The 26917-nt window shown below is 42.3% G+C and overlaps 1 protein-coding gene across 1 annotated transcript in view; it reads left to right on the forward strand.

Annotated features, from left to right (window-relative positions):
- Positions 1-26917, forward strand: part of GABBR2 (gamma-aminobutyric acid type B receptor subunit 2) — an 856335-nt gene that overhangs the window by 361476 nt on the left and 467942 nt on the right. The window contains exon 4 of the mRNA XM_075921529.1: positions 15984-16085. Within this exon, the coding sequence (XP_075777644.1) occupies positions 15984-16085 (102 nt within the window). The remainder of the gene's footprint in view (positions 1-15983; positions 16086-26917) is intronic.

A 26917-nucleotide genomic window follows, 5' to 3' on the forward strand; every position in this document is an offset into this window, starting at 1 on the left:
AGACTTGAATTAAACCATACAACAGTGAAATTTACAATTTCCCTTTTCTAGTTTTGTTTTTTTAAACAAAACCTCTCCTCTCTCATCTTTCCGATTAGTCTGTTTTTCCAGCGTCTATATTTCCTACAGATAACTTTTTAATATTGTATTCTTTGTCGTCTTCATGCCTCTTTTTCTACTGATGTTCTGTTTTTCTCTTCTGAGCCAGGCTCTGTCCCCGGTTATATTTCTGTAACCCCATGTAATTTAATATATTTGCATAGGTGTAACTGAAGACTTGATTGGGGGTTTACATGTGAAGAAAATGGATAATACATACAGTACTAAACACAATATTTCTTCCAGTAGTTTTTAAAAGTCAATGCACTTGAGCCTATAAATATGAGTGAGTAATATATCCGGTTTACTGGGACGGAAATATGGATAATTGTGTTTGATTGCTACAGTTTTAGCTTTAAAGCAACCTGGGTGCTGAGGTTCCTCTATATTTAATCCCACAAGTTATAATCCATCCCTCACAATGCCTCATAATTGATATTTTCTCATGTACCTAAGACATTCTTTTATAATTTATTTCTTTTAATTCAAGTTTGATAATGTTGTATGTTTATTTCCTAGTCTTTATATTTACCCTGGAAATCTAATAGAATAAAAGTTAAAAATAATACAATATAAATCTCTGCAGCAGGAAATCTCAGTAAAATATCTGATTGTATAAACCATCTGCTCCGACCAGTTCTCATTCATTAGGAGTCTCTTATGATCAACATCTGGTGGGATTAGAATTTCCCCTGAATAACAAAGGATTTAGTCTCCAGTATTTACATAGAGCTTTAGTACACACGCACCAAACTGGAAATATTTGTTAAAAACTAAGTGGTATTATTCATCTAGGAGTTGTGTTTTCCGTTCATGGCTAGGAAATTTAGGATTTGATATTGAGCAAACAGTACACTTTTGCTTGTTAGAGGAATGCTGAACTATTAGTCAAAAGAGATCGGCAGGTGAGCTCAGGACTTAAACTCCTTGTATTTATGTGCTTTCACACAAAAAAACCCAAATATTCTTTTTCCTGAAGAAAAAGGAATTGAACCAGGCTGATAAAGGTGAGGTATCACTGGTGGTTCTCTTACACACTTTCGAGAGTGGCTACTCATAAGAGTACATTGGTAGAATCTGTGTACTGCAAAATGTAAAAAAATTTGTCCTCAAAATACCCTCGTGAGATAGGGAAATACGATAACCGCACCTTACAAATAATGACTTGAGGCACAGAGATCAGACAGGAAGTCTGTGGCAGACCACCAGCTGTGGCCTGATCTACTTTGTTTCTGTCTGGCACCATAACCGCAAGAACACCCTACCACATAGAGCTCACTAGAAAGAAAGGCAGACCTTGCCTTACCCCCGCTTGCTTTTTGCACAGCGCTTTGGTCATTCTGACCTGCTTGCCCAACCCTACAGAGCAGAAATGGAGTGGTCCTAAACTTTTGCTCTCTCTATACCTCCTCCTATTACCAGAAATCTCCAACACAGCTCTAGATCTCCCACACCTCTCCGATTACTGAACATTTGGGCCTCTCAAATATCTTGCCATTTCTCCCTTGACATCTCCAGGTTTTTGAGGGATTTTTGCTTCCCAAATATCACTGAATTTATGTTCACAATACCTCTGTGAAATGGGGAAGCAGCCTTGTCCTCATTTTATAGAGGGGGAATCAAGACACAGAGATTAAGGCCTCTCAAAAAATTCTGGTCCCAATTACTTATACAAAATCACAGAGGTTGTGTGTGGCAGAGCCCGGGGTAAAAATGGATGTTGCTGGACCAAAGAGCCCCAGGAGCCGGAGCCAGCTGAGAGAATGAAGGGTTTGTGGAATCCCAGCTGGGCAAGCAGCAGCTAGGCAGGGGAACCCCAGTGTTGGCAGGGTCAGGTGGCTGGAGAGCCCCTGGCAGCAGGGCCAGTGACAGCCAGGAAACCCCCCCAGCAGCAGTGGGGCTAAGGTGGCCAAGCAGCCCTGACTGGGAAACCCCAGCAGTAGCAGGGCCAGGCAGCAGTCGGGGAGTCCCAGCCCCAGCAAGGAAACCCCAGCATCAGTGGAGCCAGGTGGCATTAGAAAACCTCCACCCCCACCGGGGAACCCTAGTGTCAGTGGAGTCGGGCAGCTGGAAAGCTCCTGGCAGCAGGGACGACAGTGGCCAGGAAACCTTGAGAAACCTTCAGTGGCAGCGGGGCTGGGTCTCAGCAGTACAGCTAATGGTAGCCCGGCGCCCCAAGACTGGGAAACCCCAAGGAACCACTGGAGGTAGTGGGACTGGTGACAGCTAGGAGGCCCTGGCTAGGGAACTCCTGGGAACCCCTGGCACAGCTGGTGGGCAGTAGGGGGATGAGATGAGCTCCAGTCTTGGTATCTCAAGGAAGAGGAGCTGTCAGCATGGCAGCCAGCAGGGGAGCCTTGATCTTCCCTGGTCTGGCAAATTCCCAGGTCCAGTACAGCTCAGGTCCTGAGGGTGCCAGACCAGATAGGTCTAACCTGTATTATCTTAATGAGAGGAGCATCCTTTCCTTCTTTCTGCTCCCTTCCTCATTCATGACAGAGAAACTTCTGCTAAGCAAATTAATTTGTACATCTCCCAATCCTTTGGAGTTGAGCGTGCAGGAATAGCCCATATAGGTAGGAAACTTTCATGCACCAGTTTAGTCTATTTGTTCTGAAAGGTAGTTAATAAGAATTGGTTCAGCTATGTGTGTGGAATGAGACTTTATTATTTCTTTTGGCTCTGCCAGCATTCTCTTAGTGGAACCTCTTTCCAGTCTACCAATTTTCAGGTTGATCTGGCTTTTTTTTTTCTTTGTAATAGTAATAGTACTTAAAGGATGTAAAATTTGGTTTTAAACAAAAAATTAGCTACATTTTCAGCACATGGAATCAAAATGCTCTTCCCCACCCCAGCTGTCAGCAGCAGAGTTTGACCATTGAGGTTACAGAACCCTATTAAGTTCTATATTTCAAGAACTAATGTACTTTGAAATCCATTTCTAGAAAGCAGCTGTGTGTTGGGGCTCCAATATGTGTCTTTGAGTGATTTCACATGTGGTGTGAGCACATCCTGCATAAAGTAACTGGACATTTTTCCAACAGTAGTACCAGTTGTGGCAGTTTGAGCACCCTCTTCTAACGTGTCATTAGCGGCAGTATAAAGCACCCAATTGATCCTGCAGCTCCCCCATATCCCCCAGTTCCTTCTTACCACCTAGGATGGCTGCTGGAGCCGCCCTCCTTTTTCTGTGGACTTTCTCTATTTATTGTACATAGTTATTTTTAGTCTCAAGTGTAGTAAATGAGGGTATGTCTACACTACCACCCTAGTTCGAACTAGGGTGGTTAATGTAGGCAACCAGAGTTGCAAATGAAGCCCGGGATTTGAATTTCCCGGGCTTCATTTGCATATTGCCGGGCGCCGCCATTTTTAAATGTCCGCTGGTTCAGACTCCGTGCCTGCGGCTACATGCGGCACGAACTAGGTAGTTCAGATTAGGCTTCCTATTCCAAACTACCGGTACACCTTGTCCTACGAGGAGTAACGGTAGTTCGGAATAGGAAGCCTAATCCGAACTACCTAGTTCATGCCGCATGTAGCCGCGGGCACCGAGTCCGAACCAGCGGACATTTAAAAATGGCGGCGCCCGGCAATATGCAAATGAAGCCCGGGAAATTCAAATCCCGGGCTTCATTTGCAACTCTGGTTGCCTACATTAACCACCCTAGTTTGAACTAGGGTGGTAGTGTAGACATACCCTTAGTTATCATGCTAAGTTTTGTCCCAGCCCTGGTGCATAATGATGCGTTGGTCTCCAGGCTTCAAGCCCTGCACCTCCTGCAACAAGGCTATGGCCATGAGCAATCCATACTCAAGCTGCTTAAAGTTCCATGGGGAAGCTCAGATCGGGGACCGTTGCCAGATCTGCAAGGACTTTCAGCCTGACATGAAGGCTCAGGAGGCCAGGCTGGAGTTTCTGCTCATGCTGGCAGAAATGAGGCCTCCATCTGAGCCAGGCTATCAGACTTATTCCAAGTACCTTGGTGTTGCTGAGGAGTGCTCCTTCTACTGTACCCAAGACATTTCTGTGTTCAGTATCACGCCCTTTGGCACCGTCAGAAATGTGCTGTGCTTGACCCGGTATGGACTTCTCCACTATGGCACCAATATCCAGAACCATTGAGAACCATTGAGAACAGCACCTCCATGGTCACCAGAGAGAGAGCTGTGTCCTCTTCGGAATCAGAGATTGGGTCTTAGTCTTCTCGTCCCAGAAGCCGCTCTCACTATTTCTCTAGGCATTTCCACTTCTGCATGGATCCAAGGACAGGAGTACATCAAGTGGTTTGGCCAGGAGGTCATTGTGGTCTCCTACCCTGGTCCAGTGGTCCTTTTCCAACCTGTGGGCATTACCTCCAGTTTCCCAGGGGTCCTGTTCTGTGGCTTAAGAAAGATGTGGCACCATCCATCAGGTGACACCCAGTCTGGATTCCAGTATTAAGTCTTGTACCAAACTCCAAGAGCCATCTCAGTAGGATCCTGTTGATAGAAAAGTGGAGAAAGAGGACCCATTGCCTGTGCTGGCCTCCTCTTCTTCCTCACCTGATGAGACAGTCTTAGGCGGGGGCATGTTTCCTCCTCCAGATGACTACAAGGCATGCCAAAAGTTGTTAAAAAGTTGGTGTACGAATGGAGATGTCAGCCTTGATGACATTTTAGGCACTGTGGGCCCTTCAAAAATAACCCTGCCTCACAATACATGGTACTCTTGTTCAGTGTGTCTGCTCGTCTTTGGGTGGTTACAAAATGTATCACTGTAGTAACAGCTTTCCTGAAAAGGTTAGCCAAGCACACAGATTTCAAAAAGCATATTTCATATTATTGTAACACTTCGGAGCCTGAGCCATACACCTGAAACCAACTGTGCTAGGCACTAGACAAACAGGACATAGTGGTGTGCTGTGGGTTTTTATATTAGCTCTGCCAGGAGTGACCTTGCACAACCTTTCAATTATTTTATTTGCAAAATGGGAACAATTGCCTCCTCCCAGGATAAAAATATGAGGATTTAATAATGGTGGTTGTGAGGTATACAGAAATACTAACAGCAGTCAGTGGAAGAAGAGACTTGAACTCATGTTCCTTCACGTTACTATTCACTGCATCTTCTGCTGCAAAGAATATTTCCCCCACATCTGCCCCTCCCACCTTTCCAGTGGGGAGCCTGGCTGCAGTTCTGGGAAATACCAGAACAACAAACACAGATGAGCATTTTATGCCAATTAGGTTTTGGAGCTTGTTTTTGTTGCTGGGCCATGCATCTCAGCAGGGGCATAGATTCGGATAGTCATTATTTCTGTACAAACAAAAGAATATGGACATCTTAAAAACCAGATAATTTGAAGGAGTGGGACTGTATCTTGTGAACCTTTGACAAAATGAACTCAAATGTGCAATACAAGTGTGCACTCCAAGCTCTGAACTAGCATACCAATCCTCAGGGTGATCTGACTACTTGTGGGCTTTTGAGAGGATGCAAAATTCAACTTTAAAACAAATACCATGTTGCAGTCTTAACTATTCTCTTTCCCATAATTAAATGGGCAGCTCTTCAGAAAATAGGCCTTCAAGAACAGAAATCACCACTGAGACAGAAAAAGAAGACATCTGTACAGGAACAGCAGGAGAAAAACAATCTGCTTCAAAGCTAGAGAAACATCAGGATGAAGTGAGATTCCTGTGCAGTGGGAAATGAAGGCTTGACTTCCTCACCCACAGGAACAGCAGCAACTCCCAGACCAGGCATTCCAGGGGGGAGGCCGGGCAGCCAACGCTCCAGGAAGGCCTTTGGGGGCAGTAAAAGCCTCAGTTTGAAAAGAAGAGGGAGAGGGGGAGAGAGTGAAGCAGAGCAATTCTAGCAAGGAGGTCCAGGCGGTATTGAAACAAAGAGGAAGGGGGCCATCGTCACACAAGTATAGAGAGAAAAACAAAACAAGCTGCTTAAATGGTATAGAAACAAAAGTGAAAGGAGAGAGTTTGCCCTGGTTTTAACTCTCCATAAGGTTGTTGGTGGCGGCTAAAGTGATTACTTCAGCTGAGTGTGGAGGGGAGGCTGACTGTGGTGTTCTTCAGTAGTGCTGGGAGAATAATTTTCTGGTTCAGGGGCTAATCTGAACACTTGAAAAAGAAAATCATTTGGGTCAATCCAAAATGAAAAATTTGAAACTTTTTTGGCAACATGAAAATGTGGGAAAAAATATGGTTTCAGTTCAAATGAAACATTTGTTTCAGTAAAAACATTTTGTTTATGAAGGGTTTTTATATTTAAAAATGTTAAAAATAAAATTGAAATACAATTTAATACAAAAATTCATTTTAAATTAAAAAAATAAGTATTTCATTTTGAAAATGTTGAAATGTTTCAAATTAAAAAAAATATATTGTAACCGTTCAGCAAATCCAATACAAAGTAGTGCAGTGTGTCAGGAAACCCGAATCTGCATTTTTCAGTGAATAAAAATTTTGTCCAATTTTTTTGTTTTTAATTTTTGCTTAACTCTGTTCTTTGCTTGCGCTCCAGGTCTGTAGCCAACTCAGATCACATAGAGGGGCCCAAGTACTGCAAGCTCAGTGTTATGTTAATTGTCAACTGCTCAGTGCACCTTAGAAGGGAGCTATGTAGCAATCAAACATAACATATACTATATCCTAATTTAAGTGTAGCCTGTTGTTTTTTTTATTTAGTGTGTATTTTGCACAAACCTGGTTGGAATGTTGGAGTTCTTTATTCCCTCTTCTGACTCTTTAAGATTTATACTCTGCTGAGAGGTCATTAGCACATTGTTCTGATGAGCAGGCTTCAGTCACAGCAGTGGTTTGGGCTTCCTGCAAACACTGCAGCCGTGGGCTACATGAACCATGTTTTTGCATGATCATGTAAGTTTTAATAAAAATGCACATTTTAACATTGCCCTGGGGTAACATTTGGTGAGCCAGCCAGGAGAATCTGAGCTGTGATGATTTTACCTTTCAGAAGTTGTTTTAACTGAGGGAAGGAGGGCAATATGGGATGAAAATGACTGACTGCAAGGTCAACTAAATGTCTCCAGTAAACAACTTCAGAAAGCTGAGTAGTTTTAGCAAGGAGAGATTTTATTCTTTGCATACACTGTGGCTAGGAGAAACAAATTAGAGAACCTTGTGATAGAGGTGGAAAGACTTTTATATCAGCTAAAGGATGACCAAGAGAACTCTGTGGTTGTCTGGGCTTCACTGTGGTACACCCCAGTACAACAGTAGTGCAAAGCAAATTTTCTTTAGTCAAGTATATAAAAAATCACTAAATTTATGATAAATGGAAAGTCAGAAGACCAGGAAACATCTATGTTATTAGAGCTAAAAGATCATATTGTACAACTCATAAGTACACCAAAAAAAGAAGCCACTTAAGCCAATTGAAACAAGTAAAGAGACTAAATTGTCCCTAGACACAGTTCAGAAAAAATATGCTAAAAAACTAGTTACCGTGAATTAGTGAATATAACCCGCGGGTTATACACATTTTTACAACCCCCCCTCCTGCAGGCTATACATGATCGCGTCTTATACAAGTTGACTTTTACTCAAATTAAATGAAGACAAGACCAACATCATAAAATCAGCATCTTCGATTTAATAACAATTTAATTTAATAAGTGTGGCAGTGTTGGTGTGTGTACTAAAAACATTAAAATACATTACAAGTTAAAATGTTACTTAATGTGAAGCTACTAAAATAATAAATAAATTGTAATACTGTTTTAAAAATTGCAGTTTTAAAAAAATTGATCTATGGATTGCTGAATACGTTTATTCTTCATCACTTCAGTAAAAACTAGCATCCTCCTCAGCGTCTGAGTTTTCAGAACCATCAAAACTTTCATCATACTCACTGTCTTGAAAAACATCCATAACCTAGGCTAGGCGTACTTCGGTGACGGTTGAGGTCTGTGGTGCTGCGTTAGAATTGCTGTCATAGTCGCATTCAGAGCTAGACGTGTCGATTTCTGGAAGAATTTCACATTTACGGAATCCATTGCGAATAGTAGCCAGTGTTGCTGCCAATACCCATTTGCAAACTTCCCACGTAAATTGCACGGTGCTGTCGACGGGCCGGAGTGAAGGTGTGCTCCCTGTTTGTCATCCAATTGTCCCATTCCTCATGGATAAAGCACTTGAATGGGTGGCTGACAGCCACATCAGGTAGTTGCAACTTGCAAGTCAGGCCACCTGGAATTATGGTGATATGTGCTCCCACGGCATTGATATGTTTCTGAACTGAAGTTTCTTTATGGGCAGCCAAGACATCTAAAATTAGCAGAGATTTTGGATAAAACCCCCCGCTTTTTAATGCACTAAAGCAGCTGTCTGTCCATGGCTTCATCACCTCTGTGTTCATCCAGCCCTTTTTGTTACAGACCACAGAAATTCTGGATGGTAATTTTTTCTCAAGGCATCATCACCCTCTTAAAAATTACCATTGGTTTTAATTTCTCACCACCTGCTGTGCATGCCAAGACAACTGTAAAACAGGTGCGTTCATGACCTGTGGTTGCTACGCCGACTGTCTTCACTCCACTTGCTGCAACAGACCGAGCTGCGGGTATATCAAAGGACATGGGCACCTTGTCCATGTTAATGATATTATTTGGTTTCAAGTCCAGTTGGTTAATTTCTTTATGAACAAAACATTTAAAATCATGCAGCTTCTTATCCCATTTGTCAGGAAGCCGTTGCCCAACAGAGGTCCGTGCATGGACTGCAAGGTTATTTCTTTTCATAAATTTGTAAACCAAGTTACCTGAGCCTCTTTTAAAATCATCGATTTTCATCTCCGCAGTAATAAGTCCGGTCTTGAGCTTTATGGCTACCATTGACACTGCACATTGGCTGTCTCTCTGGGCAAGAACCCCCTTCTCCAGGATTTCTTCTAGTTTTGGCCACTTGCCTTTCTTTCCTCGGCATGCTCTTTTCCGAGGATGTAATTTCTCTATCTATGCTTCTTCTTTTCTCCACTCACAAACAGACTTTTCGTTGACTGAAAATTTTCTTCCCGCTGCTCTATTGCCATTTTCTTTTGCATAGGTCAGAACAGATAATTTAAAATCTGATGTATATGATTTGCGCTTAGGCATCCTTACAAATATATTGTTATAAATTGAAGAGGTTTTAAAATGGTGTGGTTCATAGGACTTATATACCAGTAATAGGGTAACACTCATTGCTCAGCGGCCTCAGCTGTGGTTCATTACTCGCAGTTCATTACCTCAGGGTTATACACATCCGCGGGTAATCTAATATCTTTTTAACACATGAAAGAAAAACCGCAGGTAATACATGGGTGCGGGTTATACATGTACGCGGGTTATATATGCTAATTTACGGTACCTCAGTTATCACTTCAGAACAGGGTGAAAGAAATTAAAAATCAAACCCCAGTGAAAAAAATCTGTCAACCAATTCCATAAAACAGAACTAGTTTTGAATAAAGACTTTAAAGTATCACATGAGACTGAAAACGCTCACAAAAAGGACAGGTTAAACCAGGGGTGGGGAACCTCAGGCCCAGGGGCCGGATGTGGCTCTGGCTTGCCTGGATCCAGCCCCTGAGTCCCCAGGGATCCCCACCCTACCATGGGGCTGTAGCACACAAAATCTACTAGCCTGCACTCCCCTAGGCTCTGGTGTGCAAGGGGAATGTGAGGAGTGTCTGTCTCCTTCTCAGTCAGGGACCATGACCCGAAAAAGGTTCCCTACCACTGGGTTAAACTCATCAGATTGAAAGTAGGATTAGAAAAGAATACAGGTTGTTAGGACCACAGTTCTCTCTCCTTGGGCTTCCTCCAGCAACTGATCCTGCTCTGTTCTGCTCCCTTTTACGTAAGACTTTTGGGCCCTGGTTGGCTCATACATGCAGTTTCTCTGTTATTGGCTGCTCACTATACTGCCTTCCTAGGTTGCTTCTGATCCCAATGACCACTGCAGACCCCAAGAGGGCCCCCAATGACCACAAATCAGATAAGGATTGAAGGTGCCCTGCCAGATTTATTGTTAAGCAAAGTACAGTAATAGCTGTCAGTAGACTCTACCGAATCACTACACACATGTATTTACAACAATGGCTTCAGCACAACCAGTGGGAAACTCCCACTGACCCCCCAGCTGGACAAAGACTGTCCATCCAAGACACCACTTTATATACAGGTGCAAACAAGTTACACATCACTGCTGACGCTGTCAGGTTTCCACCCTCTGAAGTTGTCAGGTGGTAGTGTCACCCTCTGACACTACTTAATTACCACCTATCACTCTGTACCTCATGGTTTGATGAAATCATCTCTATCCATAATGCTGTCATTTTATACCCTTTCCTGAATCTGTATCTGTGAGGAGTGGGTACCAAGGTCTTTTTTAATGAGCTAGTGATACCATGTGCTTTCAACTTATGACCAGTACCAATTACTGTTCTACTCCTGGGCCTATTACCAATTAGTGTTTTGTACTCTCAGCCCTGTTTGTACCAAGTTTTGTAAGTAGGGACTGCCTCTTGATCACGGCTTAGCTTAGCTTTGCTTTTTGTTAGACATGTTTTGTCCATTGTTAACTAGGCCTCAGGCCTCTAATTAGGTCTGTGCTACGTGATCTTTTGTTTTAGGCCTTCATCTTACTACAGTTACAAAATCATGGAATGAAGCTGAAGGCTTCTAAATCTGACCTCTTTAAGAGAAAGGTACATTATAACGGAATGATGGTGTACGCTGTAAGTTAAAAAATGGATTCAGTGGACAAAGTAGTTGTACATGCTCTACCATGGTGGAATATCCGAAACCTCTGTGCTTTTGTACCTACTTTCAGAGATATATTTAAGACATTGCAAGAACAAACCCAGGGTATACTTCTTGTCTGTTCCACTGGAATGTGACAGAAAGCTCTCTAAAAAGTGAGCACAAACAGAAGAAAACACAAAGGAAAAGGAAAGGTATCTGGATAAATACTCTTCAACTAGCTGGATAAATGGACTAAAACTTAAAATGTCTCCAAACAGCTGACTGATTTTCTGGTACATCTATCAATAATAGCATACCCTGACTTTACCTTATCTTTTGACCCCTCTGAATGCTTCCAATAATGGACTGGATCAATATCAATATCCTGGATCAATATCAGTATCTATATCTATATCAATATCCAGAAGGTGAAATTATGAGTCATTTGTTATGTGTCAAGAACATTATAACTAAAAAGAAATATAACCTTCAATCATAAAAGCTGGCATTTCTAGCTATGAAACAGTCTGAAACCAACATATTTTGAGACTATGTCTATCATACACAGTTTTTGAAGGTTTAGAATAATAACCTATAAACATATTTTACCTCTTCAAGATTTAACAGCATAGCAGACTAATGGATTGCTAAATTAGCTAACTTGAATTCCAGAGTTACATATTGTCTGGAAAACTCTAATGTGCCGGTGAGTGCTTTATGCAGAATGTCACTAGATAGTGAAAGATATAGAGCTAAATACACTGAAGAGACCACCAAAGATGTTATTGATGATAAAAAATAAATTAAGATCTTCTCTGTCAGTCTTGCTCAACTTGGTAGTGGTAGGATATGCTGGGACAGACCTAGCAAAGGGACCCACTCTGACAGTATTAACACTCTTCATGCAGTGCACAGTCAACCTATGGAACTCCATGCCAGAGGATGTTATAAAGTCCTGGACTTTAACAGGGTTCAAAAAAGAAATAGATAAATTAATGGACCCTGGGTCCATCAATACCTATTAGCTAAGAAGGGTTAGGAATGGTGTCCCTAGCCTCGGTCAGAAGCTGAAAATGGATGACAGGGGAGGGATCACTTGGGCTATGTCTAGACTGCAGGCTTCTTTTGGAAGAAGCTTTTCCGGAACAAATCTTCCAGAAAAACTTCTTCCAAAAGAGAGCATCCACACAGCAAAAGCGCATCGAAAAAGCGATCTGCTTTTTCAAAAGATAGCATCCACATTGATTGGACACTAGCTCACATTTAAGTTCTGATTACTATGGACGGAGTGGCCACCACTATGTGATTACTATAGATGGAGGGCACCTATGCTTTTTCCTGGAGGTCTCTTCTTTCGAAAAAAACCCCACCTCTTCCCCCTCCACACACGCCTTTTTCCGAAAGAGCTGTTTTGGAAATAGGCTTCTTCCTCGTAGAAAGAAGTTTACCATTGTCAGAAAAGCCACTATGTTCTTTCGAGTTTGTGTCAAAAGATTGCAATTACAGTGTGGATGTAAATGTAGTTTTTCTGGACAAACTCTGCAGTGTAGACATACCCTTGATGACTACATGTTCTGTTCACTCCCTCTAGGGCATCTGGCTTTGGCCACAGTTGGAAGACAGGATACTGGGCTAAATGGACCTTTGGTCTGACCCAGAATGGCCGTTCTTATGTTCTCTCTCTCTTTTTGCTTGTTTCCAGCTCATTCTATTTGACTAATGGTGATTGTGTAGGTTTGTGAGACTTCTTTTACCTTACTTTCATTCGATCTTTAGTAATATAATGCTGGATATCCCTATTCATGTATGGTCAGAGTAAATTATCTCTCGCAAAACTTGGTATTTGTTCTGCTCCTAGATGTTCCATCTACTCTTGATATTCTTGCTTTTTGCTTTTTTTCAGGTTATGCCGGTAGGGGGTTATTTTGGCTTGATTTTTCAGTAAAGTTATTCCATGTTTATCTAATGGAAGCAATGCCATTCATCCAAGGGACTGATGTCTTACCACCTCCTCCTGATTCTGCTCTGTTACTAGGCCTAAACCCCCAGGACTTATAATGTAAAAAAAAGGATGATATTAATCATTGTATCCTCCTTCTGGGCTATTAAAATATCTTCACAAAAAACAGGCATTACAGTTCATTTCATGCCCATGGAGAAGAAGTCTTCTGCTAAAGGGTTGTTGCTAATTCCCATTAACCAGAAATGTTGCCAACTCTTTGTAGACCCCTTTTTTTTGTTTGCTTTGCTTTCTCAAGTATATCCAAGTGAAGTTGATTAAAAAAAGATGATAAACATATTGAATTAACTGTAATAATAAATATACAGAGAATGGTAATATAAATTATAGATCTGTAACACTGTTAATGAGGTAAAATATACATTTCTGTCCTGTCTGTCACACTTTAAGTGTTAGAGACTTCTGACAGGTGACCATGTGTATAAAATTTGTCACTTAACAATAATCAATTTTTCCTACTATTTCTGAAACTTTGTTGCAAATGAATGAAAAGACTATCATGAGGGCAATGATTTTTTTTTCAGTTTTATTATAGTGAAATTATGGGTGAGTAACAATTTGTTAGACTGCAATCATAGTATGTATAGCTAGATTCTTCATCGTGCTCCAGAAATTGTAATTTGAAGCACCATTCTTTGTAATGAGCTGGTGCGACTGGGCCTCTGCCCTGCACTGGCACTTTAAGAGGAAAACCCAGCCATGGGTGAAGGCTGAGCTCTAGTCTACCCTAGGGAATTATTTTGAAATAACCTCTCTTATTTCTAAATAATAAGTGGAACGTCCACACTATCACGCCCGTTATTTTGAAATAATGAGCTGGTTATTTTGAAATCTGCACTCCTGCTTTCCTGGGGGAATAAGCTTATTTTGAAATAGCTATTTCAGGAGTTGTTATTTCAAATGTAGTTATTTCAAAATAATTTCCTAATGTAGACATGCCCTGAGAGAGTGGCACGTGCAACTGAGGCAGATACAGCCAATTAGGGCTCAGCTGAGGCTGTATAAATAAGGGCTCCTGGAGAGAAGGAGAACACACACACTTGCTCTAGGTGGGAGCAGGGGGGACCTGGCTTCCAGGGAAGCTGGAGGCTTCCTGAAAGAGAGCAATGCTGGAAAAAAGCAGGCAGGGCTAGGTAGCTCTGGCCTGATATCACTCACAGGCTGTAGGATTTGAGGCAGGGCCTGAGTGTACCAGAGCAGCAGGGAGGTAGCCAGGATAGGCAAAGGCAGCAGGTCCACACCCCCTTGCCAGTGATGAGTGTCCATTTCAGACTGCAGTGTGCTCCTGAGGTAAGGGGCTAGATGTTGACAGGCAGTGGGACACTAAGGCAAGATGAATATAGGGAATTGAGCGTTCCCTAGGAGGAGAGGACCTCAGAGTGCAGGGGCACTGACCTAGGACAGTCTGAGAAGAAAAGGGCACTGTGGCCAGGAAAGGGGCGCTCCAAGAGGGTATGTCTACACACAATTTTTATTTTGGGAGAAGGATGCAAATAGCGCTGCGCATTTTTCTGCCGAGGTTTTTTCAGAAGGCGCTCTTCCAGCATTTACCCACATCTACAGATGTCTGAATTTCGAAATAAACCCCTATTTTGAAAGACCCCTGTAAACCTCATTGTAGGAGGAATAAGGGGTCTTTTGAAATAGGGGTTTATTTCTAAATTTGGCTGCATGTAAATGCGGGTAAATGCTGGAAGAGCGCATTCCGAAAAAAAAACCCGGAGGAAGGATGCAAATGCGCAGCGCTATTTGCATCCTTCTCCCAAAATAAAAATTGTGTGTAGATCTACCCAGAGTGACTAACTGGAGGCTCCTTGGGAGTGAGCGCTCGCCCCGTGACAGCTGGCAAGATGGGGAAATAGCACAACAAGCACCCAGTTTCTCAGTTGTGATCCAGACCCATTTCACTGTGTAGGTGGCACAAAGGGACCAGACTATGGCCACAAGTGGACAGCAGAGAGTTCTCCTGCTCAGAGAACTATCACCTGGTAAGTGTAAAGCCAACTCCAGTGCTAGCCACTTCATCTAGTTCCACAGGATAGGAGGCATACTGCAAGGCCCCCTGATCCTTTTGTGTCCTGCATAAGTATACTATGCAACTAGCAGAAATGTGGGTGCTTTCATTCATGCTGGTTATGAGGCTGGTGCAGACCAACTCTTAAGAGTCAAGGAACCATAACTGTTTCTCTGATGTCACTGCCATCCACCACTCTGACACCAAATAAGGCTTTGGCTGCAGGACAGAATGTAGAATATGATGTCTTATCAAATTTCACTGCTATTAATAATCAAATCAGGCAGCTAGCATTATGCAAAGAAGGAAGTTGGCCATGATCAATTTATTGTGATAAATAAGGCTATGAATCTACAGTACTTAGATAGATAGATTAGATAGTCATGGTGAAGGAGCTGTCCTTTGGTCACTGTGATAGAAACGGCAATTTCTTGTAATATCCTGGTCAGATGTCATTAAATTAAATTAAACCTTGTTGAATTAAGTTTCAGCATCTTAGGAGTTCATTGTATTAAAATGCAAACCTTTGTGGAATTATTGTGGCATTGTATGAAACATCTCTAGGGAGGAGACAAGACTAATGTAAATGAAGGGAAGTTTTCTGAGCTTCAGAAGACTCTTTAAATTATGTCCATGTAAGAATGAAACTTTAGTTGAGTGGGTTTCCTAGGAAATCCTTGAGAGGAAGGGATGGCAAATTCTCACCTCCGGACCCAACCTCTGAAGCTGCATTCTGAGGAGAAACCCATGGCTTGCTGATTACATGTTACATGAGGACAAGATCCAAAGCCCGGATAAAATAAGGAAGTGGCTCACTAATTCATGGGGGAGGCTTGTTTTTAGTGATCGCTGTTATGAAGGGAATGAGACACAGGTTACTGCCGTGACAGTTTATGGTAGAAAAACTGAAGACCTGAAAGTGGTTGCTGTGCTGGACTCTGAGGAGGGAAATACAGTCTTGTTTTAGAGGAAAAAAAGAAAATTGGTACATCTTTCATCCTTTATGTGTTTGAATCTTCTGATGATGATCCAAGAGAGTTCATCTACTCCTTTCTGTGTGGGTTCATGCATTAGTTTTACCTTTTTTCTCATTCCACAACAGGTGAGGAATGATCTAACTGGAGTTCTCTATGGCGAAGACATCGAAATTTCAGATACTGAGAGTTTCTCCAATGATCCCTGCACCAATGTAAAAAAGCTCAAGGTATGTGCAGTTGCTGTAATGTAGACTGAGTAAGCAGGAAGGAGAATGAAAAAGTATCAGCGATGCATCTGTTGTAATTTGTGATTGGTTTATTTACATTTTTCCTCAAGAACACCAATAAAGCAGGATTCATTTATATTTGCCAAAAAGACCTAGTAGCACATTTTGAGGCCCACCGTGTTCCCAGTCAAAAAGTCTATTACATATGTAACATTCATGTTGTGCCTTATTTAAACACAGAAATAAGTAAGCAGTCTACTAGAAGTTGCTATATGTTAAACCATACAAATATATCTTTTAATATTAAATACTTATACTGGAAACCATAGGTATACATACCTGGATGTAATCATGGATTATTTTAAAAGGACTCTATGTCTAAGTCATCAGTGAGTAAATATAATATAAATGTTTCTATTGATTTCAGTTCATTTTGGATTGAGATTTTGATTAGTAATAATCTAGTGTGTTTCCTAGAAAGCAAATTACTCAAGGATACATTTGACATTGAAATTATTTGTTCTGATTTATTTTATTACTAGAAGATTTACCCAGCATTGCTTGGGTCCTTTACTCAAATAAGTCTTCTTTTTCTTCATTTAAATCATTATTCTGGGTTGGGCTGGAGATAAGAGGTTCATTATGCAGGCTGTCTCAGGGAGAGAGGACAACCCTAGCCCTCTCTAACTGCAGACACTTGGGGCCAAGTGAGAAGTGCTTGTTCATGGCTGCTGCAGTTGCAGTAGACACACCCAGGGAAGGGGTGCATGTGCCCCGGCTAGAGGACAGACAGACACACAAATAAACTCTCTGACATCTATAGTGCATAGTTGCCCTTTTCTCCATCCCTGCCTTTTGCTGACCCAATGGGCTTTTAGCTGTCCTGGTCCCCATCTCTGGCCCCTGGCTGCCCCCTGTGTTCATTCTAAAGTATAACTCCTTCCTATCAGGCCCCTCTCTTTCCATTTTATGAGAAACAGTCGACTTCCAGGCACATCCCACAACCAAACCCTGACCTTTAAGCTATGATAAGAAGCAGCTGCATACCAAATTTGGTGGTCCTAGTTCTTACCATTTAGGAGGCATTCTGGAACAAACGGACTCACAGACAGACGCACATTTCTAAAATTGTAAGAAAATGATTTCTTAGGCACATGGAAACTGAGTATCAATAAAATAATTAAAAGCATGCAGAGTATTACCGTGAATATGTAGGGGTACATCTACACTTCCTCCCTAGTTCGAGCTAGGGTTGCAAATGTAGCCGACCAAAATTGCTAATGAAGCGGGAATTTAAATATCCCATACTTCTTTAACATACTCTCACCCCCGCGTTATTCCGGTTGACAGCTGATTCGAACCAGCTGATTCGCTCTGGGACACATTAGTTCGAATCAAACTCCTTGGTTCGAACTAACGTTACTCCTCATTTTTGTTAGATTGGGCATATGTATTCCAAAGAAGTGATTCCCGTAGAAATTTCAACTATGAAACAGGTCCTCCACTAATATGAATTGTAAAGTTGAGATTGGAGTATATTAGTCAATGTGTTTGGTGTGGAAACTATAAGTATGTTATTTATTAATTGGCAGATCAAAATGATTAAACAGTTCTTTTTTAATTATCATGTTAATAATAGAATCCATGTCTGTTCTTATTTCACCTTCTGTCCTTCCTCCATCTATTTCTGTTTTTCTTGTTCGCATTGCAAAAAGTCATGAAAAAATAAAAATTTCAAACATAGAGCCTCCAGTCCAGGCCTTCCATAATCAATTCATTTGAAATTGCAGATATCCACCTAGGGTACATCTACACAGTATCATTCTTTTGGAATAATGAACGTTATTCCAAAATAACATAATGGGTGTCTACACTATGAAATAACAGGCTTCATACTCCGACTTCTATAAACCTCATTGTATGAGGAGTAAGGGAAGTCGGAGGAAGAGTGCTCTGTTTCAAAATAAGTGCTGTGTATACATACCCAATATCAAAATAAGCTATTTCGACTTAAGCTACATAATGAGCATAGCTCAAGTTGCGTAGCTTGCTTCAAGTTTAGTCCTGCTGTGTAGACGTACCCTTATTAAGTACACAAAACCCATATTTACATCTATTTGGATAAATGGGTACTTTTCAAGACAATTATATTCTGCATGCTGGGGAATATGAGCTTTTCATGCACTTCTGGTGCATGCATATATTTTGTGTGTGCAACTTAAGCATTTACTTCTGAAAATAGAAATCTTTTCTTCAATGAGGTATAATTGTAGTATAGGTAAATTGGCACCCAGTTACTATCAAAATGTCTAACTGTGATCAAAATAGAAAGTAAAAATCTCTTTCTTTGTAATAGACACATTAATGTATGCTCTGAAAGAACATCATTTACATTTACAATTATGGGATATGCAGAGGAAGATAAAATACTTATTAAGGTTTACAGAAGTACAATGTGATCTGTAGATTCCTTGCAACACTGGCAAGAATTGTTATGTTATATGAATTGCCTGTGAGCTATCTTAAAATAGCTCATTTGTGAGCTGTAGTTTAGGATAGTCCAGGGCCCCCTACTGGGCTGGGAGGATTCAGGGGCTCAGCCAAGCAGGGCCAGCTTCAGACTTGCTGGAGCCAATGGCAGAACACCAAAGCCCTACTGCATGGAGCTGAAGCCCAGGGTCCAGGCTGAAATCAAAGCCTGGGCAATGCAGCCTTGCAGGGGTCTCTGTGACATGGGGTCCTAGGCAGTTGCCCTGATTGCTACATCTTAATGCCAGCCCTGGCTTTTATATGGAAAAAGCGCACTATTATTTGTATAGTTGGGGGGGAGGGCACTCAGAAAGTAGAAGGTTGAGAACCCCTGATGTAGGAGAAAGCAGTTGAGTTAGAGAGTGGGCTCTGTGGGAATTTCTTTCAACCCTCCAAAACTCATCTGCCCTGTGCCTCCTTTCCAGGGTCTCTTCAATAGCCAGACTGCTTACTCTTAATAGAGCACTGATTCCCAGAGCTGGAGTCCTCTTTTGTTCCAATTTTCCTGTAGGCCCCTGCAGATTGCGCTTATCCCTAACCCCATTATAGGTTTTTAGCCACATGCTCCCTAGTACATGACTTCTCTCATTTCCTCCACCTATAGGGGTGTGCTAAGTCTGGTACAGGTGCAGATGAGACCTATATTTCTTAAAAGACCAGATCACTGTGTGCCAGAGATATGGTTCCTTTTCTGACCAATACTTGCATCTGGAATGATCTTCCCCCTAGAAATACAGTACACCACAGTGCAACATACATCTGGCATCTAGGCAAAACTCAGTAATGTTCGATTTCCATTTTAATTTTATTATTTCAAGTTTTATTTTTCATACGTTAATGAATAGGGAGAAGGGATTGTTTACTAGCTCAGATATTGCATTTTTTATTCATCTGTTGTCTTAATGATTTAATTTTGGCTTTACTTGTTTTTTGTAAAGTGTCCTGAAGACTTTAACAAGAGTGTGAAATTAAAATATATTTTTAGTTGCTGTTTTATTACCATTTTTATGATTCTAGTAGAGACCTCAATCTTGCAAACACTTATACACATGCTTAGGTTTACAAACAGGAATAATTCCACTGAACTCAAATATGCATGCACACAATTATTTGTAGTACCAGGGCCTAATAGGTCTTTTCAGCCTAGTCATTCATTTGATTGAATTGCCAATGTTCTGAATTTTTAGGAACACTTTGTTGTTCATTTCAATAAATAGGATTCACATAACTGTGGATTATTCATAACTAAGATACGGTATCCCTTGTAGAGCAACTTGCAGTTTTTAGAATGTGAAGACTATATATTTTGACAAGTACAGGCTGCTGAAAGGGAAGTAGTCTACTTTACTACTGACATCTAGACTAGTACTAGTGCATGGAATACATATCTGTCACTAACAGCTCACTGGCTTTCATTTAGTTATGAATAAATTATGTCTTCTCCATAGATTACTGTGACGGCAGCAGCAAAAATTCATTGCAGTAGAAGAGGGTGAACATAGAACCAAAAACATTCTGGCCAAAATAAATAACATAACATATAAGTGGATCTATGTCAAAAAGCTGCAAGATGACTTTATGCACTATGTTGCTTACATTATCTGTGTCTTAATGAATGGCCGCAACAATGTGTACACATACATGGCTTATATTCTTGGCTGCTCCTAGTTTCCTCTGGATACAACTGAAAGAGGAAATAGCAAGAGATCTGTTTATGGCTCCTCTAATTCTGGGATAGGCTCTATGGAGAATCTGATTCTGGCATATCTGAGACAAGTCTGCAAGTTCCTGTAAAGTATGCCACTTTCCTAGGGGCTAGCCAAAAGCCTCGCATTAGAATGCAATAGTTCTTCGGCCATGCACAGTCTTGCCCCTACCACATTCCCATTGTTAAATGGTGATGGGGAGAAAGACATAAGAACCAATCTGTGACTCTCCCATAGTGGAGGAATCCCTAGTTGGAGAGGTCTACCTGATTTGTAGGTCCTTCTGACCCAATCAACATCACTGTAAAAAAGACACACATATTTAATCAGTAAATAAGAGCAACTGAACTTCTGAAACACACTAAACAAAAATGCTGTGGCCACCAACACAAGGTTATTCTAAATAAAAATGTGTTGGTACTCTATTTTTTAAATGTTAGGGCGTCTGGTTACACGATTTAAGGAGAAGGAGTCATTGCTTGCTATGAAATCTGAGCATGAAATCCTGGGATTGCTGGTACAGATGGAACAGAGATTAGCAGAATGTCATGTGAATACCCTGACGCAATTTGATCCCGTTAGTAGAACACTACCTTACTTAGCAGAACAGCTTGTCTTCACCAACTTACATCAGCAGCTTCCATTTTGTTAATTAATAGGCAGCTTCCAGCAAAAGGAAGAGAACTTAAAAGAAATACCATAGGGTATGTCTATACTGCATTCCTCTTTCGAGAGAGGAATGCAAATTGCAGACAAACAAAATTGCAAATGAAGCGCGGATTTGAATTTCCCAGGATCTTTTTATAAGGAGTAAGGGTTATTTCAAAAGAAGGGTTTTTTTCTTGAAATAACTGTGTCTAAACAGCATTTTTTATCTCGAAATAGGGTATTTCAAAAAAGCGCCCAGACGTGATTATGCAAATGAAGCACAGGAAATTCAAATCCGTGCTTCATTTGCAATTTCGTTTGTCTACATGTGCATTCCTCTCTCGAAAGAGGAATGCAGCGTAGACATATGCATAGTGTCTGAGAAGGACACATGATTGATCTCATATGCCAAGATCAGAAGCCTACTTTGGTTTTATTGCTGAAAAATCGTGCCTTAAAGTAATCTTGGATGTTGTTTTGGCCTTCTTTGTCTGATATGGGGCAGGAGTCTGTCTAGTGGACTTCACAAAGACCTGGAAGTCAGGAGATCCTGAGTTATAATTCCAGCTATGCCATTGATTTACTGTGATTCCACCAGGCAGTGATCATCTTCAGTTTCTACTGGAATCCGCTCCTTCCAGGTTCTTGCTTTCTATCTGTAATTGATTTACAAAACTAGCAATCATTCATGTAAAAATCTTTATATAAAAGCTTTATAAAGACTACAGTTTATGCATGGGGAACCATTACTTCAATGCTGTTAAGCTTACTGGCTGATTTGGATCAGCCATTTTGAGCAGACTGAAAAAATAAATGGCTAGGATTAGATCAGAATGCTGGATTTTCAGGGTATGTTACTGTAAGGGAAACCCGTAGAACTTTTGCATGAAATGGAAAGAGACTATGTCTATCAAGGCTGCTCTGGTAGCAGTCCCTGCACCAAACGACAATTCCTGCTTGAGTGGAACCACATACCCTTCAGCAACTGGTGACCATAAAAATGCAGATTGATGTCAGGTAACTAGAGTTCTTTAAGGTGAGCCTCTGCATATTCCTCCTAGTGTAATCAAGGTGCTTGTGCCAGGAGTCATTAAAATCTTCTATTCAGCCACATTTGCTGAAACTGTTCATCCATTCTGCGTCCCCCATCTGCGAGGAGACCTCTCCAGGTATAAAAGTGAGGGTAGCTGCCCACCCAACCTTCATTTCCCTCCACTCATTTGGAAAGTCTCACTCTAAGACTCTAAAAAAGTGTGCAAGGAGGGCAGGGTATGTGAATATGCAAAGGTTCATCTCAAAGAACTCAATTATTGTAAGTACCTTCTTCTTCTTCTTCCCTTTGGATGGTCCCACCTGTCTAGTGAGCAGTACAACCCAGTTATGTTGGAACTAGGAGTGCTCTGACATGACATAGCAATAACAAACACAAAACACATCAGCACCCCACTATACAAATTGTTCCAGCACCACTGGCACAACCCCCAGGAAGCTGGGCTGAGGAGTCCTAGGTGAATAAGGTCAAAAGATCTGCCAAAGCGAGCCTTGTGTCTGTGTGCCATGTCAAGAGTGTTTTAGAAGTGACTACACCAGCAGTGTGAAAGCTTGACATAGAAACTATGTCAGGCTTAATTGAGAGGACTTTGACATCACCAGATGGTTGAACACCTGCAAATTCATAACAATCATGCAACCGACTGATTTATTTTGGCAACTGTACAGCCGTGATGGACTGACTCTTGATTTCAGCCTCAAAGGCTTCCAAGGTCCAGAGAACTTGTGGATAGATTTCTCGCATGTGGGCATGTCTATCCTGGGGAGTTATTTTGAAATAACAAGGCGATCATCCACACTACCAAGCCTGTTATTTCAAAATAACGAGCTTGTTATTTCAAAAGAATAACTCCTGCTTGTGAAGAGGAATAAGCTTATTTCAAAATACCCTGGTAGTGTAGGCATAGCCTGTAGATGCACTGTGGATGGGACTGTCCCCACCAGTGTTAGTGTCCTATGCAGCCCAGCACTGGCGCACACACCCCTCCCCCGACTCCCCACTAGGGATGTAAAAGAGTAGTTGATTAATTGACTACCTGATAAGCCTAGGGGTAGTCAAGTCGACTACTCACATTCCACACACTCCCCGCTGCCGCTATATCAGAGGCAGCGGGTGGGGGGAAGCGGGAGCTGGTGCTGGTGGGAGCAGGCTTACAATCTGGTTCCCCCCCAGCACCATCACTGAGGTACCGCTTGCCCCCACCCATGCTGCTGCCTCTATCAGAGGCAGCAGCACGGGGGACAGAGAGGAGTCAGGGGAAGCTGCTCCAGCAGCAGCCCCTATGCACAGGAGGGCCCAGGGGGGAGTTGGAACCCTCTCCCACAGACGGAGGCTGCTGCCAGATGGGCAGGCAGCCTGACTCCTATTGCCTTTTAAATTGCAGAGCTGCAGTGGGGTTTGGTCCCAGCGTGAGCTGGGACTGAACTGGCTTCCTTCCCCTATCAACTAATTGAGTAGTCAATAAAAATTTGATTGACTACTCGATGAGTAAAATAGCCTCATTTTAACATTCCTACTCCCCACGCTGGGAGAGCAGCTGCTCCATGGTGGGGCTGCAGTGGGCAGAAGCTGTGTGGACCAGAGGGTTGTTAACTCTCCCAAACTGGCATCCAGTTCGGGAGACTTGGCAACCCTGGAGCAGTGCAGGTAGGCAAGCTCACGTGCAGTCTCAGAGCAGAAGGCACGGGCAGAGATGGACAGTGCAAACATGGGCCAGAGGAGCAGAAAGAGGCCATGCGACCTCCCAGAGAGAAGCAGCACTTTGAAGGGGGAACTGCCACTTCTCTTCAGCTGCTGGTTGTGCAACCACCCTCTATTCCTCCCGAGTTGTCTGGCCTGCATTCACACCGCTTGCCACAGCCTTGTGAGTGAGAGTTGGATGTGGAGGGAGGTGGACATGGGTTGGGGTTGGGGCCGCAGGAGTTGGCACTAAACCCATGGGGAGGGGCGGCCAAGGGATGGAGCTGCTGGAGCTGGTGCTGAGCCTGCAGCTGGTTAACATCCTAGTGCTCTGAAAGAAATGGAAGTCAGACACCTCTTTGTATAAGGTGTAGAAGAAAGATTCGGATGGGAGGCCTTTGGTACTAGGTAAGAGGTTAAAGTCCAGAATCTCCATCATAGCATACTCTGTTCCATATGCAGGGCCAGGCTGATAAGGAGAACTGTAGAGTCTCAATGCATGGACGAGCCTATTCTGTAGAGAGGAGGGTTTTAGATTTATTAGGAACTAGGGAACCTTTGGAAGTATAAAGGAGAAGAATGGGCTCCACGTAAACCAAAACGGAAGCGGATTGCTAGCATATAATATTAAAAAAGGTCATAGAGGATTTTTTAAATTAAGAGCTGGGGAAAAGTCAACAGGTTTAGAGAATCACATGGTTTGGACAGCGATATCCATTGCAGAGCATCTTTTAATAGGAATTCTTTGTATCTGAGTAAAGAGGAGAGGATAGACGTTGGTAAAATACGTGCAGGAGCTGTGAAAAGACACAGTCAAATGAGAGTTCCTTTCAATTATAGCACATGAAGGCAGACAACGACATGCTGACACATTTTATAAATGCTTATATATAAATGCAACACAAATATCTAACTACTAAGATGAATGAACTTGAGTGCCTGCTTAAGGATAATAAGAATATTGATACAATAGGCATGAAAGAAAGTTGGTGGAATCAGGGTAATTAATAAGAGATGGTAAAAGCAAGGTATAAAATATATAGAAATGACACAGTAGGTTGGACTGGTGGGGGAGTGGTACTATATGTGAAAGAAAGATTGAGTTAAGTATAGTAAAAATCTTAATCAAACTGTGCCATAGACTGACTATAGGTAGAAATTCCATTCTTGAGCAATAAGAGTATAGCAGTAGGAATATGATACTGACCACCTGACCAGGATGGCGATGATTATTATGAAACACTGAGGGAGATTACAGAGGCTATAAAAATAGAAAACTCAGTAATAATGGGGGATTTCAATTATCCCCTTATTGACTGGCAACGTGTCATGTCAGGACAGAATGCAGAGATAAAATTTCTAGACACCATTAATGGCTCAAAGCAGCTAGTCCTGGAATAGACAAGGGGAGAGCCAATTCTTGATTTAGATCTAATTGGCTCATAGGATCTGGTCCGAGAGGTGAATATAGCTGAACTGCTCAGTAACAGTGACCATAATTTAATGAATTGAACATTCTCGTGGGGGAGGGGGAGAAGGTATACCAGAATAGCATTTAACTACAAAATGGGTAACGACACAAAAATTAGGATAGTTAAACTGAAATTAAAGGAACAGTCACAAAGAGAAATGCCTGCAAGCTCTATGGAAATATTTTTAAAACGCTGTAAGAGCAGCTCAAATTAAATGTATACCCAAAATACAGAATAGAGTAAGAGGATAAAAAACATGCCATCAGAGCTAACAGTGCCATTACAGACATGTGCACACACGCATGCATGCGCACGCATGTGCACGTGCACACACACACACCTCCTAATAACTAATAGGAAGTTGTCTTGAGCTGGTCAGGGTTCTAAGCAATTGCTTAGTCTGCTTATGCCAGTACCAGCTCTGATAGCTAAACAACAAAGTAAGAGTTGGTTAGAGGCAAAAAGGCATCCTTTAAAAATTGGAAGTCAAATCCTATAGAGGACAATAGAAAGGGGAATAAATTATAGCAAATAAACGTTTAATTAGGCAACGTATAATTAACGTGTAAACGTATAATTAGGCAAACTAAAAATGAAATTGAAGAGCAACTTGCAAAAGACATGAAACTAACAGTAAAAACAAACAAACAAAAACCCAACAAATGGTCCTGTGGAACCTTAGGGTATGTCCACACTACAAAGTTAGTTCGAACTAACGGACATTAGTTTGAGCTAACTTTCATAGGTGCTACGCTAGCGCTCCGTTACTTCGAATTTAATTCGAACTAACGGAGCACTTAGTTCGAACTACGAAAACCTCATTTTATGAGGATTAAGCCTAGTTCGAACTAGCTAGTTCGAATTAAGGGCTGTGTAGCCCCTTAATTCGAACTAGTGGGAGGCTAGCCCTTCCCAGGTTTCCCTGGTGACCACTCTGGCCAACACCAGGGAAACTCTTCTGCCCCCTTCCCGGCCCCGGACCCCTTAAAGGGGCACGGGCTGGCTACAGTGCCCGTGCCAGGTGCAAGCCTGCCAGCACCCAGCCAGCAGACCCTGCACCTGGCACGGATCGAGACACCCACCCGATGCCCCCCAGCCCTCCCCCTCTTCCCGGGACCAGGCTGGCGGCTCCCGGGAGCTTGCCCGGGACCGCAAGAGGCGGGCACCCTCCTGGGCTAGTGCAGACATCGTGGACCATGACCACGATCTCCGCACTAGGCACAGGAAAGTGGCCGTCTAGGGCAGGATAGCTGCCAGCCTGGCCACCCAGGAGCAGGTGTGCAAGAGAATCAAGGGGGTCTAGTGAGACCCCCGACCCTGAGGCCTGAGCTTACAGTGGCCGTTCTGGGTTAGACCAAAGGTCCATCTAGCCCAGTAGCCTGTCTGCCGACAGCGGCCAACCCTAGGGACCCTGGAGGGGATGGACCGAAGACAGTAACCAAGCCATTTGTCTCGTGCCATCCCTCTCCAGCCTTCCACAAACCTTGGGCAGGGACACCACTCCTACCCCCTGGCTAATACCACTCCATGGACCCAACCTCCATCACTTTATCTCACTTCTCTTTAAACTCTGTTCTAGTTCTAGCCTTCACAGCCTCCTGCAGCAAGGAGTTCCACAGGTTGACTCTTTGCTTTGTGAAGAACAACTTTCTCTTACTAGTTTGAAGCCTGCTACCCATTCCTTTCCTTTGGTGTCCTCTAGTCCTTCTTTATGGGAACGAATGAAGAACTTTTCTGTATGCACCC

The sequence above is a fragment of the Pelodiscus sinensis genome, chromosome 2 (assembly GCF_049634645.1).
Source record: "Pelodiscus sinensis isolate JC-2024 chromosome 2, ASM4963464v1, whole genome shotgun sequence".
NCBI classification, from domain to species: domain Eukaryota; kingdom Metazoa; phylum Chordata; order Testudines; family Trionychidae; genus Pelodiscus; species Pelodiscus sinensis.